The sequence below is a fragment of the Herpailurus yagouaroundi genome, unplaced genomic scaffold (assembly GCF_014898765.1).
Source record: "Herpailurus yagouaroundi ecotype Mexico unplaced genomic scaffold, PumYag 218, whole genome shotgun sequence".
NCBI lineage: Eukaryota > Metazoa > Chordata > Mammalia > Carnivora > Felidae > Herpailurus > Herpailurus yagouaroundi.
This window is the reverse complement of record NW_024412449.1, coordinates 4,863,773-4,881,384: the sequence shown is the minus strand read 5'-3', so window position 1 is coordinate 4,881,384 and position 17,612 is coordinate 4,863,773. Positions and strand designations below refer to the sequence as shown.

Here is a 17,612-nt window from a genome sequence, read left to right as displayed (position 1 = left end):
TCTGGGGAACTCGAGAGGCATGCGGGGTAGTGCTCTGCGTCTAAGCCTGCAAGAAGGCCTGTATTCCCACCCGCAGGAGTGGGAAGTCCGGTCCACCCTAACGCTCCCACCCTAGTGCGCGAGGCTGCGGGCAAGCAGCGAGTGGGCGGGGCCTGGTGGGGGCGGGGCCTGCCACGGTCAGGTGACTGCAGGGCCGGCAGCGGCGGCGGCGGCGGTGGCGGTAGAGGGGCGTCAGACTCGCCCCAGGGTCGGCGAGGGAGGCTGGCAGTCAGGATAGACACACCGCGGCCATGGGAGGCTTGAAGGACGAGCTGCTCAAGGCCATCTGGCATGCCTTCACCGCGCTGGACCTGGACCACAGCGGCAAGGTCTCCAAGTCCCAGCTCAAGGTGGGCACCACCCCCCCCCCCCTTTCGCTTCGGTCCCCCACCCGGCCCGGACCCGGTGCGCGCTCCACTGCCCCGGCTGGTGGTGACCCCAAGGAGGGGAGGGCAGGAATGCGGCCCGGCGGCCTGCTCTGGGCAGAGGGGCCAGAGACCAGGATTTTGCTGTTCTGCTTTCCTCTTGCCTTCAGGCCGTGCCCTCGGGCCGGCTGTTAGTCTCCTCAAGGCTCTTCGTGACGGTGGGGGGATGAGGGGGGTGAGGCAGCGATGGGGTCTGGGCGAGCCGGGCTCTTGTCGGCGGGGGGGGCGATCCAGAAAATCTCCGATTCGGACAGGGCTGTGGTAGACTCCCTTAGACAACATACCCAGATTACTGCTGCACTCTGGAAGAGGAGGGACTTACCCAAGGTCACTGGGCTGAGCCTTCTGTGGAGCGCACGCTCCACACCAGGGCAGCCCTTGAAACGGCCAGCTGCACCCCAGGCATTCTGGCTGTTCGGGGGGAGGGAGAAGTTCCCAGAGCCTGGTCTCCATCGGCTTCAACTTTGGGAGCTTTGGTGGGGGGGACGGTTTCTGACTAGTGAGGAAGACCTCCTTGCCTAGCGTCCTCAGGTCAGTCACGCGTGTGCTGTGCCCCGCAGGGACCTTGGTTCCCGGTGAGGAGCACTGATCTTTCTGGCAGATCTTTATTGGGACTGCCAAAGACCCCATCACTGAGAGGGTAAGATATAAATAAAGGAATGCTTGTAAGTTGAGTAACCCCAAGCAGGGAAAGTGGCACTTAGCCAGGAGAAATTGGCAGCTTCTTGGAAGTATAAAATATAGAAACGGACAAGAAGACGCATTCACAGGCATTTTCTAATATGCACATTTTGGATCTGAATGTCTGGTTTTCTTAGCCTCTTCTGGGAATGAATTTATGAAGATTGGGTTTGCTTTGTTTATTTTGTGCCGTAATCAGGAGGTTTTTATGAGTGTGGTTTTTAGGCCAGTAGGATTTAGCATTTGCTTTCCCTCCCCTTTCCCCATCTTCCTTTCCTCTCCTTCTCATTCATAAAATCATAGTCTGGAAGGGTTCACAGAGATCATTCTCCTAATCTCTATTTTACTTTTAAATTAAATTAACATTCAGTGAAGTTGACTTTCTTGGTGTACAGTTCTATGAGTTTTAACACATGTATAAAAATTTATTACTACCAAAATCAGTTTTCCATCAGATCTGTCATCTCAAAAAGCTTCATGTTGCCCTTTCACCCCCAGTTGGTGAGAGGTGTATTCTTAATTGCTTAAGTTTTGTCTTTTCCACAGTGTCATGTAAATGGAGTCATTCAGTATGTAACCTTTTGATACTGGCTTCTTTTACTCAGGGTAATGCCTTAGAGCTTCATCCATGTTATTGTGTGTATTAATAGTCTTTTTTATTAAGTAATCCATTGTATTGTTGTACCCAAGTTAATCCATTCACCCTTGAACATTTGTGTTATTTCCGCTTTTTGGTGATTATGTATAGAACTGTGTTTTGCTTTTTTTTTTTTTAAGTTCGTTTATTTGAGGGGGGCATGAGCAGGGGAGGAGCAGAGAGAGAAAGAGAGAGAGAGGGAGAGAGAGAAGGGAGGGAGGGGGGGAATCCCAAGCAGGCTCCATGCTGTTAGTGCAGAGCCCAATGCTGGGCTCAGTCTCACAAGCTGTGAGATCATGACCTGAGCCGAAACCAGGAGTCAGAATCTTAACCTACTGGGCCACCCAGGTGCCCCTATTGTTTTTACTTTTAATTTACCTATACCACTATATTTAAAGTGGATTTCTTCTAGATAGCATGTAGTTGGGTCTTGTGTTTTAATCCATACTGACAGTCTCTATCTTTTAATTGTGTTTAGACCATTTACATTTAATGTAATTATTGATATGGTTAGATTTAGGGCTAACCTAAATTTTATTTTTATTATTTTATTATTTGGTTTCTGTTTTCCAATTTTTTGTTTCACTGTTTCTTCTTTCCTTCTTTCTTTGAGATTACTTGAATATATATATATATATATATATATATTTAAAAAAAATTTTTTTTAACATTTATTTATCTTTGAGACAGAGAGAGAGAGAGCATGAACAGGGGAGGGTCAGAGAAAGCGGGAGACACAGAATCTATCTGAAGCAGGCTCCAGGCTCTGAGCTGTCAGCACAGAGTCCGATGCGGGGCTCGAACCCACGGACTGCGAGATCATGACCTAAGCCGAAGTCGGACGCTTAACTGAGCCACTCAGGCGCCCCACTTGAATATATTTTAATATTTCATTTTAATAATACTGAATTTTTGACTATATTTCTTTCTGTAGTTTTTAAAATGATTACTCTAGAGATTATAATATATACCTAACTTTTCAGTCTCCTTAAAATTAATATTTTACAACTTTAAGAGGAATGTGGAAACTATATCACTATCTAGGTCCCTTTACTCTCCCTGCTTTATGTTGCAGTTGTCATATTTATTAACTTACACACATTGAAAATATTAACAATATTAAAATTTTTTGCTTTGAACCACCAATAAATTATTTAATTTAATTTTAATTTAATTTTATGTATTTTTTAATGTTTATTTATTTATTTTGAGACAGAGAGAGAGAGTGAGAGAGCAAGCATGTGCAGGGGAGAGGCAGAGAGAGGAGAGAGAGGATCCTAAGCAGGCTGACTGTGCTGACTGTGCAGAGCCTCACCTGGGGCTTGAACCCATGAACCATGAGATAATGACCTGAGCCAAAACCAAGAGTCAGATGCTTAACCAACTGAACTATCCAGGTGCCCTATTTATTTATTTTTAAATGTTTTTTCTTTTTTTTTTTAATTTTTGAGAGAGTGAGGGTGCATGAGTGTGTGAGTAGGGGTAGGGCAGAGAGAGAAAGGGAGACAAGGATCCGAAGTGAACTCTGAGCTGACAGCATAGAGCCCAGTGTGGGGCTCGAACTCTTGAACCATGAGACCATGACCTGAGCCGAGAGTCAGATGCTTAACTGACTAAGCCACCTAGGCACACCTAAAGTTTTATTTATTTAAGTAATCTCTACACCCAACATGGGGCTTGAACTCATGATCCTGAGACCAAGAGTCACATGCTTCTCTGACTGAGCCATCCAGGTGCCCTCATTTTTCCTCTTTTAATTGATGACATAAATGAGATGTTTTCTGTTACTTTTGTTGCACTCCATTCAAACTTGTCCTTATGGCTGCTTATAGAAAAAGAGGATTCTTGACTGAAAGGCTTGGCAAGAAGCATTAAATCCCAGTACATACCTTTCACCCATAAGATGTTGATAATGCAACTATGCAATTGTATTTTGTTTGTCCCTTGTCTACGTAATTGAGAGACTTTGGAATTGATTTAGTTCTGTCCATCTTGCCAGTGTTTCTGGAATGGAAAATATTTAAAAAAATTCTATTTAGGTCTTTCCTTTTTGTTTTGACTTTGAAGTTTGATGTTCGCTGATTTATTGGCTAGGAGTAGAGTGTTTGCCTTAATTTATTCATTCATTCGTTCAATACGATACATTCATTCATACAATAACCTTTTGTGTGTTTACTCTGTGTAAGGTACCATGTTAATTTCCTAACAAGATTAGAATTTTTAGGCTCTTAAGAGTTAATATCTCCCTGGAGGAAATATCATATAATTGGTTTTATTAAATACAGACTGAAAATTATATATCCAAAACAAGTGTTAAAATTTATCACTTTGTGAAACTGTATGGGCATTTTAAAATATTTTTGACATTTGTCTTTTCGAATTACCTTCACAATATTTGACACAGTGAATGGATATTCACTAACTATGTAATGGATAATTCATGTGTTAGATATTGTGCCCAGTGCTAAGGATGATAGTAAAGGTGGCAGGGGGGAAAGCCAAATACAAATCTTTGCCTTCAAAGAGTTTAAATTTTTGTAGGTAAATTAAGAAAATAATCAACCATTAGAGAAGGTTGGTATTCCCTTTCTCTCTCCCTTTCTTTTTCTTTTTTCTTTTTCTTTTCTTCCTTTCTTTCTTGATTATATTACTCAGTTACCTTATCCTTAAGCAATGTGAAGTGTGGTGGTAGAGATAAGAAATAAGTATTATTGGATAGAGGATGTTGAGTGGATTAGAAGATAAGGGGCCATGAAATTTTAGAGGAGGAGGTGATTACTTCTTACTGGTGGGATTATTTTATGAAAAAAGCTCCTTTGAAATGAACTCCTAGGGAAGACAGGTGGGATGTGATTATATAGAAATGCAGGATTCTGTTCATTCATGTTCATTCTATTCATTCATGCATTCATTCATTCAATGAATATTTGTTGACTGCTCTTAGCCCCAAGGCATCCCTGTGAAGTATTGCAGCTGACAGGAATTAATCAGGCACTTATGGGGACCTCTGTACAATTAATTAATTAATTAATTAATTAAAGTTTATTTATTTAGAGAGAGAGCGCGCATGAGCCCATCCATGAGTGGGGAGGAGCGGAGAGCAGGGGAGAGAGAGAATGCCAAACAGGCTGCATGCTGTCTGTACAAAGCCTGATGCGGGGCTCCATCTCACAATCGTGAGATCATGACCTGAGCTGAAATCGAGTGGGATGTTTAACTGGCTGAACCACCCAGGCGTTTGTTCCTGTCTAATTTATTTTGATTGCAGTGTAGAATATAAGTGTGTGTGTACGTATATATAAGAGAGAGTTATTGCTGGTGATAAAGCTATAGAAATAGATTGCAGTTAATATGCATGGAAGACTTTGAGTACCAGGCTAGTTAGGTAGGTGCCATACAGCCTGCAAGTTTTCTGAGAGGTGATGGGCCATGATCATCAGTACACTTTAGGAAGTCACTTGGGCTGTAGCATGTGTACTAGGTTAGAGTGGATTGGGCATACTGGAATTAGGAAACTGTTGCAGTAGCCCAGATGAGAGGTAATGGAGACTGGAGGTGGTAAGGATAGACAAGTAGGGGATGGTGGGTGAAGGAATTTTGCTGTCTACTTGCCTGGGCTCATGACTGGGTATGAAGAGAAATGAAAAGGACACAGTCAGAAATGTTTCACATTTCAGCTGTGGATGACCAATGGATAGTAGTGGTTTTTAATAGAAACAGGAAAGTTATGAAAAGGAACTGCTAGAAAAGAAACGAAAGTTAACTTTGAACATGTAGGGTTTTGTTTATTTTGTTTTATTTTTGAGGTCCTTGTTGGAGGTGATGTCCTTGGCAAGGGTGGGGCTGTCTGTACAGGATCTGATAGTTGAAGCTTGGGAAAAGGAGAGGAGAGATTAACTGACGGTCTTGGGCAATGGCTAGAGTAGGTGGTGAGAGGAAGAATAGAAGCCAAGGGACCAGAAATGAGAGCAGGAACCACTTTGGGGCAACACTGGAGCTGAAGGAGAAGAGATTTCAAGGAATACATGGTCTATTATCTTTGAGAGTTATTATTATTATACATGTATTTTGGAGATTGTAAAGTAATGAGATTGATTCTTTCCTGCCATAGCTTATGAACTACATATTTCTTCTCTAAAGAGAAGTTGTGAAAAGTTTGGAATATTGGCATCATCTTGGGAATAAATTTATTTTTGCTTTATTTATTTATTTATAGAGAGAGGGTGCAAGTGAGTGAGGGCAGAGAGAGAGAGAGAGAGAGAGAGAGAGAGAGAGAGAGAAAGAGAGGCAGGGCTCACCTGAAGTGGGGCTAGTGTTCACCCAGTGCAGGGCTTGAGCTCACCTGAAGCAGGCCTCGAACTCACGAACTGTGAGATCATGACCTATGCTTAACTGACTGAGCCACCCCAGTGCCCTTAGTTTTTGCTTTTAAGGAGATTACTTTGCAGTACGGTAATCGCTGAGATAAATGTGTGTTTGAGTCACTGCTATAGCTACTAAATATTTTCATTTAGGGTCCCAAGTTTAGTACAAAAATCTTATGTTTTATACTTAATTTTTATTAATACCATATTTTTAAGTAAAACCAAAATTACTACCTCAAGAATTAAAAAAAAATTTTTTTTTAATGTTCATTTTCTGTTTTTGAGAGACAGCACATGAGCCGGGGAGGGGCAGAGAGAGAGAGAGGGAGACACAGAATCCAAAGCAGGCTCCAGGCTCTGAGCTGTCAGCGTAGAGCCCGACGCAGGGGTTGAACTCACAGACTGCGAGATTATGACCTGAGCCGAAGTCAGACGCTTAACCGTCTGAGCCACCCAGGCGCCCCACTACTTCAAGAAATTTTGAAACTTGAAATCCAAAGAATAAATTAACAATATAATATTATAATATAATATAATAAATTAACAATATAATATTATAACAATATAATATTATATAATTATATAATTATTGTTTTGTTGTTGCAAACATAGACTTTCATTAAATTTATCAATAAGATAAAAATATGGAACACAGAATTTGAAAACCATCTGTGACTTGCATAAGCTACTATAGAGGCAAGATGTTAGGGTTGTTTAGTCACACTGGTGCTTCCTTGTTGAGACAACCAGGTATGAGGTCTGCATAGGTCAGTATCTTATTGATTTTCATTAATGTACTCCCCCAACCCCCTGTTCCCTGCACCCTCCAAAAAAAGGGGGGACCACTTCTGCCTCACTTTTGTTAACCTTGATTCTTTCTCCTTCTTCTGCATTCCTTGTGCCCTCCTTGGGCTTTTTCTGTGAACCCTCTGCAGGAGACCTTTTTCTCTTGGGCTCCACCTGTGGCCTTTCTGGCTCCCCACCTGAGTTGCAGCTGTACAAGTCTTTACCCCACCAACATTCGGCCCGAGTACCCCCATAGAATTCATCAGCTATATTAGTTTAATTTGCAATTGGATTGTTAGAAGGCAACTCATTTTTTAAGTTGTCGTATTGATTTGGTGTTACTCTATTTTTCAGGCCGGATACAGGAGGACATTAAACTGAATTATTTTATTTTTTTAAATGTTTATTTATTTTTGAGAGAGTGAGCAAGCGGGGTGAGCGAGAGAGAGAGGGAGACAGAGAATCCCAAGCAAGCTCCGCACTGTTAGTGCAGAGCCTGATGCAGGGCTTGAACTCATGAATCGTGAGATCATGATCCGAGCTGAAATCAAGAGCCAGATGCTTAACAGACTGAGCCACCCAAGTGCCCCTGAATTATTTTTGAGAGAGAGACAGTGTGTGAGCAGGGGAGGAGCAGAGAGAGAGGGAGACCCAGAATCTGAAGCAGGCTCCAGGCCCTCAGCTGTCAGCACAGAGCCCAACGCGGGGCTCGAACTCACGAACCGTCATGAGATCATGACCTGAGCCGAAGTCAGACGCTCAACCGACTGAGCCACCCAGGCACCCCCTAAATTATTATTTTAAATTAAGCTTTTCCTATGTGTACTGATCTACTTGTTGGCTGCTGAAGTAGATATCAATAGGCTAATGGTGGGGAAAAAAAATCTTCAGAAACACATTCTCACTTGCTTTTAAACTTGTATTTATGAATAGTCTTTCCTTAGAACAAACTATAAGACTATTTTTTGTTTTGAATGCAATTTTAGTATACCCTATAACTGATGTGAGGTTAAAAGCTATTGAGAGATTGGGGTGCCTGGGTGGCTCAGTCATTTGAGTGTCCAACTCTTGACTTTGGTTCAGGTCACCTTCTCATGGTTTGTGAATTTGAGTCCTGCATTGGGCTCTGCATACTGACAGCCCAGGGCCTGCTTGGGATTCTGTCTCCTTCTCTCTCTGCCCCTTCCCTGCTGGTGCGTGTGTTCTCTCTCTCTCTCTCTCTCTCTCTCTCTCTCTCTCTCTCTCTCTCAAAATTAATAAAAATAAACTTAAAAAAAATAAAAAAAGAAAACTACTGAGATTGGTGGAAATTTTCCTTTATATCTGTAGGCAGGTACTACTAGGTACATATAGATAGCTAAGTCAATATTGAGTTGAATGGTACAATTTTCTTTCCACCTATTTTGTCCTTGGTTTAGTTTTGGTGTTTATGCTCTTGTTTTGTGTGTGTGTGTGTGTGTGTGTGTGTGTGTGTGTGTGTGTATTTAAAATTTTATTTTGAATTAATTTCTACACCTAATGTAGGGCTTGGACTTATGACCGAGAGATCAAGAGTCACACACTCCACTGACTGAGCCAGCCAGGTGCCTGTAATATATATATTTTTAATGAGGGACATTTGTATGTGGATTCTGTATGTTATGTATATGCCATCTGAAGCAGACATTGTTACGTTTAGGTTATGATGTAAATTTGCAGAAGTCAATGGAAATAGATATAGGGCATATTATTTGAAGTAGAGACAGTAATTATTTTCTTCTCTACTTATTTATGTTTTAAAATGATCTTCAGATTATTTAGAATTTCAGTGGTCTTGCTGTAAGATAATAAATTTCCAGTGTTACTTAGACATACATGTAATTCTGACCTGAAACCATAATAATCCTAGAAGAGAGCCCAGGCAGTAATTTCTCTGACATTGGCCATAGCAGCAGTTTTAAAAAATTTTTTTAATGTTTATTTATTTCTGAGACGGAGAGAGACAGAGCATGAGTGGGGGAAGGGCAGAGAGAGAGGGAGACACAGAATCAGAAGCAGGCTCCAGGTTCTGAGCTGTTAGCACAGAGCTCAATGCAGGGCTCGAACCCACAGACCGTGAGATCATGACCTGAGCTGAAGTTGGACGCTCAACCGACTGAGCAACCCAGGCGCCCCGGCCATAGCAACGTTTTTTAAGGTATGTTTCCTAAGGCAAGGGGAACAAACACAAAAATAAATAATTGGGACTACATCAAAGTAAAAGGTTTTTGCATAGTGAAGGAAACAACAAAAATAAAAGGCAGCCTACTAAATGGGAGAAGGTACTTGCAAATGACATATCCGATAAAGGGTCAGTATCCAAAATATATAAAGAACTTATACAGCTCAACACCCAAAACCCCAAATAAGTCAACTAAAAAGTGGGCAGAAGACATGAACAGACATTTCTCTAAAGAAGACATACAGATGACCAACAGCCAAATGAAAAGATGTTCAACATCACTCATCATCAGGGAAATGCAAATCAAAACCACAATGAGATACCACCTCACACCTGTCAGAATGGCTGAAATTAAAAACACAAAAGGGTGCCTGGCTGTCTCAGTCAGTGGAGCATACAATTCTTGATCTTGGGGTTGTAGGTTCGAGCCCTAAGTTGGGTGTAGAGATTACTTAAAAATAAAATCTCTAAGGACACCTGGGTGGCTTGGCCGGTTAAGTGTTCAGCTCTTTATTTCGGCTCAGGTCATGATCTCACGGTTTGTGAGTTTGAGTCCTGCGCTGGGCTCTGCACTGACAGCATGGAGCCTTTTTGGGATTCTTTCTCTCCCTCTCTCTCTATTCTTCTCCTGCTCATGCTAGTGTGCACTCTCTCTCCTCAAAATAAATAAATAAGCTTAAAAAAAAAGTCTTAACAAAAAACCCTACAAGAAACAGCAAGTGTTGGCGAGGATGTGGAGAGAAAGGAACTCTTGTGTACTGTTGGTGGGAATGCAAACTGGTGCAGCCACTCTTGAAAATGGTATGGAGATTCCTCAAAAAATTAAAAATAGAATTATCATGTGATCCAGTAATTCCACAACTGGGTATTTATGAAATATGAAATACTAATTCAAAATATATATTCACCCCTCTGTTTATTGCAGCATTATTTATAAGAGCCAAGATATGAAGGCAACCCATGTCCTTTGATAGATGAAGGATAAATATGTGCATATATATATCTATCTATAGATAAATATATATCTATATGCATTTGCAACAACATGGTGGGTCTAGAGCGCATAATGCTAAGTGAACTAAGTCAGTCAGAGAATGACATACCATATGATTTCACTCATATGTGGAATTTAAGAAACAACAAATGAACAAAGAAAAAAACAAAACAGACTCTTACAAATAGAGAACAAACTGGTGGTTACCAGAGGGGAGGTGGGTGAGAGGGGATGGATGAAATAAGTGAGGGGGATTAAGAGTACATGTATTGGGATGAGCACTGAGTAATGTACAGAATTGTATCATTATATTGTACACCTAAAACTAATGTAACACTGTATATTAATTTTACTGGGATTAAAATAATTAAAAAAAAATACATGTAATTCCAAGAAGGTAAGATGATGAAGCCTGTTATTTAAACACTTGCACCTTAAAGAGAAACTTTAGGGGCGCCTGGGTGGCGCAGTCGGTTAAGCGTCCGACTTCAGCCAGGTCACGATCTCGCGGTCCGTGAGTTCGAGCCCCGCGTCGGGCTCTGGGCTGATGGCTCAGAGCCTGGAGCCTGTTTCCGATTCTGTGTCTCCCTCTCTCTCTGCCCCTCCCCCATTCATGCTCTGTCTCTCTCTGTCCCAAAAATAAATAAACGTTGAAAAAAAAATTAAAAAAAAAATAAAAAAATAAAGAGAAACTTTGGAATAGTTCATATATACATATGGTATACAATTCATAAAGTTCAAAGGGCATTTACAAAAGTGAAAAGTAAGTTTTTTCCCACCCCTGGCCCACACTATTTTCCTGCCCTGGAGGTAACCATTATAACTAGTTTGTTATGTTCCTTCCAGAGATCAAAATGTACCTTAAAATTAATACTCTTAATTGTTATAGTAAATGTTCTTTTTTTTTTTTTTTTTTAATGTTTATTTATTTTTTGAGAGACAGAGATACAGCGTGAGCCAGGAGGGGCAGAGAGAGAGTCACAGAATCTGAAGCAGGCTCCAGGCTCCTAGCTGTTAGCACAGAGCCCGGCACGGAGCTTGAACTCATGAAGTGTGAGATCATGACCTGAGCTGCAGTTGGACGCTTAACTAACTGAGCCACCCAGGCGCCCCAGTGTTGTTCTTTTAAATATAGCAAAGTGTAGTGATATTTTCTGCAACCTTTATTATAACTTTACTTTGCAATTATGGTTGCAGTGTGAATTACATGTCATTCCCGGAAATGTCTTGAAATAAGCTTATTGGCTGTGCACTTTTATCCTGTTTTTAGAAACAGAGTGTTTTGTTTTAAATTGTGCCCTTTTGAAGTAAAAGAGGATCTAAGTGGAAAAAAATTTTGGGGAAATAACATGGGTAGTTTGAAGAAAAAAATTTTTTTAAACTTTATTTATTTTTGAGAGAGAGAGAGAGACACCAAGTGTGAGTGGGGGAGGGTCAGAGAGAGAGGGAGACACAGAATCTGAAGCAGGTTCCAGGCTCTCTGAGCTGTCAGCACACAGCTGGACGTGGGGCTTGAACTTATGAGCTGTGAGATCATGACCTGAGCTGAAGTTGGATGCTTAACTGACTGAGCCACCCAGGCGCCCCAACAACATGGGTAGTTTTAATCTTTATTTGTTTCTCAATGATAGATTTTCAACTAAATGTATTTTTTAAATTTTTTATGTTTATTTATTATTTTTGAGAGCAAGGGAAACAGGGCATGAGTGGGGGAGGGGCAGAGAGAGAGGGAGACACAGAATCGGAAGCAGGCTCCAGGCTCTGAGCTGTCAGCACAGGGCTTGAACCCACGAACTACGAGATCATGACCTGAGCCGAAGTCAGCTGCTCAACTGACCGAGCCACCTAGGCGCCCCAACTAAATATCTTTTTAAAAATAATTTTTAAAAAATGTTTATTTTTAAATGAGCATGCAAGTGGGGGAGGGGCAGAGAGAGAGAGGGGGGACAGAGGATCCAAAGCAGGCTCTGCACGGACAGCAGCAAGCCCGATGTGGGGCTCAAACCCACAAACCATGAGGTCATGACCCGAGCCAACATTGAACACTCAACTGCCTGAGCAACCAGGCACCCCTCAACAAAATATCTTTCATTTTTTGCTTTCCAGTTGGTTTATGTATCTTATGAATAATGTCACATGTTCTGTTCCAATGTAGGCAGTTAGCCTCAAAAAATGTTTAACTTTACTAGTTAACATTTTGTAACTTTTGTAACTTTACTAGTTACAAAAGTAATTTTCAGTTGAAAATACAGTAGTCCCCACTTATCTGCAGTTTCGATTTTTATGGTTTCAGTTGCCTGCAGTGATCTGGAAGCAGTATGTGTATATCAGAAAAAACACGTATCTAGGGTTCAGTATTATCCATGGTGTCAGGCATCAACTGGGAATCTTGGAATATCTCCTGTGCATAAGTAGGACAACTGTATAAAGGAAGCAAGTTGCAGTAAAGGGCTTTTATTGTGTGAAACACAATGTAAAAATATGGTTAATTCTTGTGAACTTGGCATGTATATTTTCTCCCTAACCTTTAGTGTTACGTTTCTATTAATCACTGTGGTAGAAGTTATTTCTGTTGAGGAACTAAAAATCTGATTACAAAAAATGGGGTTAGGGGATTGGAATCAGGAGTGAGCCTATAAAAGTCTTTGTAAATATTTTTTATATTTACCAAAACAAAGCAGTAAAGACAGCTCTCCAAATAAAGAGCATGTAATAAGAGACATTTAGAAATCTTAAAATGGTAATAATGGATTCTGGGTGATTTCCTTTCTTCATTTCTTATTTGCTAATAACTTTTCAGTGGGATAACTTGGAAATTTGGGTTTTTTTTTTGAAATAACATGTAAACTTATACTTTATTAAAGATAATACACAAACTGTGAGGCACTGTGTGTATGCGTATGGCCCTCCATCTGAAGCGCTAGTGTGCATTTCTGATCTTATGACTCAGAGTTCTTAACCTTCTTGATCACCATTTTGTATTTCCTTTGGGGTCTCACTATAATCTTGAGGTACATAGTACCTGGAAGCTAGAGACAGAAGAGGCTTTGAATGACCTTTTCTCACTTACTCTGTGCCATCACAGAGTAGCTATGTTCTCATTCCCTCCTGACAGGAGGGTTTTTATTATCTTATCCCCTCAGTGGATAATTAGCAATTGGGACTCGAGATATTCCAACTTGCCTACACAGTCTCTCTTATGTGTGTCCTGGTTCCTTTCCTATAACATAAGTCTGAGGTAGCCCTTTGTCTCAGCTTCCTTTATCTTCCCCAGGGATTCATTTCATAAATCTATTTTTCTGCTCTGCTTTCTGCTTTATTTCCTTCATCTCATTGTACCTTCAGGTTCCTTTTTTTTTTTTTTTAATTTAAACTCTGTGTCTACTTGAAACTTCAATTCTCAGAATTAATTGTGGAAACGTATTTAGGAGTAAATCTGCATATAGTTGAATTTCATATATAATGAGATCTTGTGATTAGGGAGACATTGCTACAATTTTGGAAAAACTGATTTTTTCATCTTAGGATTCTTCTGTGCCTTCTATACCTTTTGCTTCTTCAGGAATAATTAGCTTTGTTTGGTAATCAACTATGTTTGATTTGGATCAGGAGAGTGGTGTATGTGAACATGGTGTACTAGCCAGAAGAAGTGATACTAGTTAGGATAAAAGTTGTTTTGGTTAGATGGACAGTATTGAAGGTATTCTACTTCATTGCATAAGCAGCTCTGGGAGGATGGAACATTATCTGTCTTGCCATATGGATGTTGGGCTACATTTTAGATATTTTTGTTCTTGGACAGAATAGATGGTTAACATACATTTGTTGGCTGACCATATTAGAACCAGTAGTTCAGACCTGATCCTGTAAAGCGGAGAAGTTACTAAAACTTTTGGGTAGATATAAAAGTGGTAGAGTTTTGAGGTTATTCTGATGATATGGGTGTGGTAATTAGAGGTGAGAGGCTGAAGATGGGGAAACCAATTGGGGAGCTCTGTAACAGTTCATGAGTAAGTTGATGAATGCCAGACTGGGATGGTGGCGGTAGGAATCAAAACAGATATGCTCCTTACCTTTATAGAACTTTTAGTCTTATGAATGATACAGACCAGTAAACTGGTAATTCAAATATAGTGAGATAAAGAAAGTACACATTTCTCCTAATGCTTGTGGAATCTATTCATGACACCGGCATATAATCAATTATTTCATTGGTGGCTGCAAGATAGTGATTTTTAAGATCAATTCTATAATTTTTGTATAACGACAGGTGTTAATTTTCCTACTCTGTTTAAACTTTCACCTAAAAAAAAAAGTGCTGGAAGCATAGAAGAGGGGAACCTACCTTGTTTATGGCAAGGATTAGAGGAGTTAGGCCAGAGAATGCTTCTAGAGGAAGAGACATTTGTCACTGACCTTAAGGGATGTGTCAAACTGGTCCATAAGAATATCCGTGATGAAAGATTTGGAAAGTAATCCCTTGGAAATGCAGGAAAAAGTTCAAAGAGAGCACTAGTTGGGGAGTCAGGAAATCTGTCTGTGCTCTGATACTTGTGTGGCCATGGGAAGTCACTTCTTGCTGGGCTTGTTTTCTCATTTGTAAAATGTGAAGTACCAGATGAGATCTTTGAAGGTTAGCCTTCTAATTTAACTATGTTAGTTTGATGTGTTTACCACAGTCATATCCTGTTGAGTGTTTGCTATGCAGTAGCTCTTTGTTGGGGTCTCAGAAGGGAGAATGGGACCTGCTGCTGGGGGCAAGGAGCCCCTGTTTCCCCAGTGTTACATGCTCTGGTTAGCCCTAAGCCGATAGAGCACCTCACTCAGTGGAGAGAGGAGCTGGCATTGGGGGTGCTGAATTAGATTTAGCAGTAGGGTAAACTGTAAGTAAAAGAGGTACAAGAAGAGGAGATTCCATAATTTTGTTGTTAAAGGAATGGTAGTGCCGAAGTCAGAATCAGGGTGGGAAACCTGTTTTGGGGAGAAGGATGATGAGTCCTCCTTTGGATTTTTTGGATGTGAAGCAGATCTGGTATTAGTTAGAGATATAAATCAGAGTTCAGTTGACAGGACAAAACTGGAAGGAGACCTGAGAATTATTAGAATAGAGGTGACTTAGCGTTGTCCAAATAAAAGCACTTTTGAAGAAGGGAATAAGGAGAAAGAAGAACGCAGGACTGAAAATTGAGCTTTGGGAAATGTCCACATTGGGAGAATGAGGGGTGAGGGAGGTAGGCACCTTTGTGGAGGAAGGAGAAGAACCAAAATAAGTCTAAGAGAAGGGGGATGATCCAGATTGCCAAGTGCCAGAGACTTGGGAGAGTGACTTGTTCAGAAGGTATCTGTCCCATGTTGGGTTCTCCAGGAAGCAGATGCTGAGACAGAGTTGGGAGTGCAAAAGGGTTATTGGGGAGAGACACCAATGGAAAAAAAAAGAGGAAACAAGATTGGGAAAAGGAACTGTCAAACAGAGATAGGGACTTGACAAAACTGGGAGCAAATGATGCTACCATCTTGCTCAGTCCATTGGCTGAGGGGGACCCTGAAAATACTAATAGCTGGAGGCTCTTAGCTAACCACAGTCCTTGTAGCTGGGTAGCAGTTCCTTTCTTGAGGGATCTGAGTAGTACATCTCTGTCTGCCACAGAATCCTTTTGAAAAAGAAATTTCATGAGATTGATAGGGATGGAAGCCATATTATGGAGACCATAAAGACAGTGGTTAGAAGAGAGGACAGCAAAGTTAAACCTCAGATTTGTGATCTTTAACATTACCTTGGGTGTACATTGTGGCTTGAGGTTTTCTTTTGGAGAAGATTGTACTATATTGAACTATTGTACTAATTTTTCTCTCTTCTGTTACAGAGTTCTCTCTTAACACTTATTCTTATTGAGTCATTTCCTCAAAAATCTCTACTCAAATTTTGAGGAACTGGATTGCTTTACTAGACCTCAGTCGGATGAATTATGCCTGCTAGTTCTGGTGGTGTTAATAACTAATGGAGGCATTGTTTTTTACTCTAAAGGTGATCTGAATTAGAGATTCCAATAAAACAAAAATTCTCTCTTGTGGAATATAGTTGTAGTATAGTGAAATAAATTCAAAGACCCAGAACTAGGTAAAGATGGAGAAGCAAACTAAACCAAAAAAACAAAACAAAACAAAACAAAAAAAAAGAGAAAGAGAGAAAAGAAAATTCTTAAGTGGGGCTCATTTAGCAAACATTTGTTGAATATCAGGTACTCTTTCATCAGGTACTTTATTAGGTTTTGATATTCCATAGATGGATAAAATATAGACCTTCCCTTTATGGAACTTACAGAGTGGTGGGTGGGACAGAGAAAGACACTTATTGGAGTTAAATCTTCAAAAAAAATTTTTTTTTCCTTCTGTAGTTTATTTATGTTGAGAGAGAGAGCAAGCACAAGCAGGGGAGGGGCAGAGAGAGAGAGGGAGAGAGAGAGAGAGAGAGAGAGAGAGAGAGAGAGAGAGAGAAAATCCCAAGTAGACTGAGCCCAATTGAGCCCAATGCAGGGCTCAATCCCATGACTGTGAGATCATGACCTGAGCTGAAATGAAGAGTCTGATACTTAATTGACTGAGCCACCCAGGTGTCCCATTTTAAGTGATTGATCTTCTTCTTCTTTTTTTTTAATTTTGTTAAATGTTTTTATTTATTTTTGAGACGGAGAGAGACAGAGCATGAGCAGGGGAGGGGCAGAGAGAGGGGGAAACACAGAATCTGAAGCAGGCTCCAGGCTCCGAGCTGTCAGTACAGAGCCCGGTGTGGGGCTTGACCTCACAAGCTGTGAGATCATGACCTGAACCGAAGTCGGATGCTTAACTGACTGAGCCACCCAGGCACCCCAAGTGATTGATCTTCTTAAAGACATTTGTTTATGCTGTAGTCCAGTGGGAGGCTGAAATCTAAGGAAGCTATCCTACATTGGGAGACTTTGTTGCCCATTAAGTGGCTTCTTCAAGAGACATAGCAAAGGATAGTTCTTTTGGGTGACTGAACGGAGTTAATTTTATCAAGTCTATAGTCCTATAATGATCTCTCTCTTCATATTTTGTAATTTTATTGGTATTCTCTAGCTGGAACCCCTAGACGTATTTCATTTAAAATTTTTCCACAACCTACAAATTTCACTTTTTCTGACTATAAAGATAATACATAGAATATTCAGACAACACATTGAAGTATAGAGGTAAAGGTAAAATACTGAAAATTCCATGACCAAAGGCAGATGCAATTAACTTTTCAGTGAATGTCTTTCTAACATCTGTATCCCTCCTTTTTCCTCCCCTTCCTTGCTTTGTACGCATACACACATGCATATACACATACATATATATCCTTTCATATATATGGGACTATATTTCATATGCTTTTGTAATCTCTTTTCTTGAACAAGTGTTAGGGTCATCCTTTCTCTCTTTCTTTCTTTCTTTCTTTCTTTCTTTCTTTCTTTCTTTCTTTCTT

General features: G+C 40.5%; 1 protein-coding gene across 2 annotated transcripts in view; it reads left to right on the top strand.

Annotated features, from left to right (window-relative positions):
* The first annotated feature begins 206 nt into the window (after positions 1–206).
* SWAP70 (switching B cell complex subunit SWAP70) overlaps positions 207–17,612 on the top strand; it is a 78,621-nt gene continuing 61,215 nt past the window's right edge. The window contains exon 1 of one of the 2 annotated variants that reach the window (XM_040456910.1): positions 207–389. In XM_040456910.1, coding sequence (XP_040312844.1) covers positions 291–389 — 99 coding nt within the window. In that variant the 5' untranslated portion in view covers positions 207–290. The remainder of the gene's footprint in view (positions 390–17,612) is intronic. The other variant, XM_040456909.1, reaches the window with a different exon arrangement.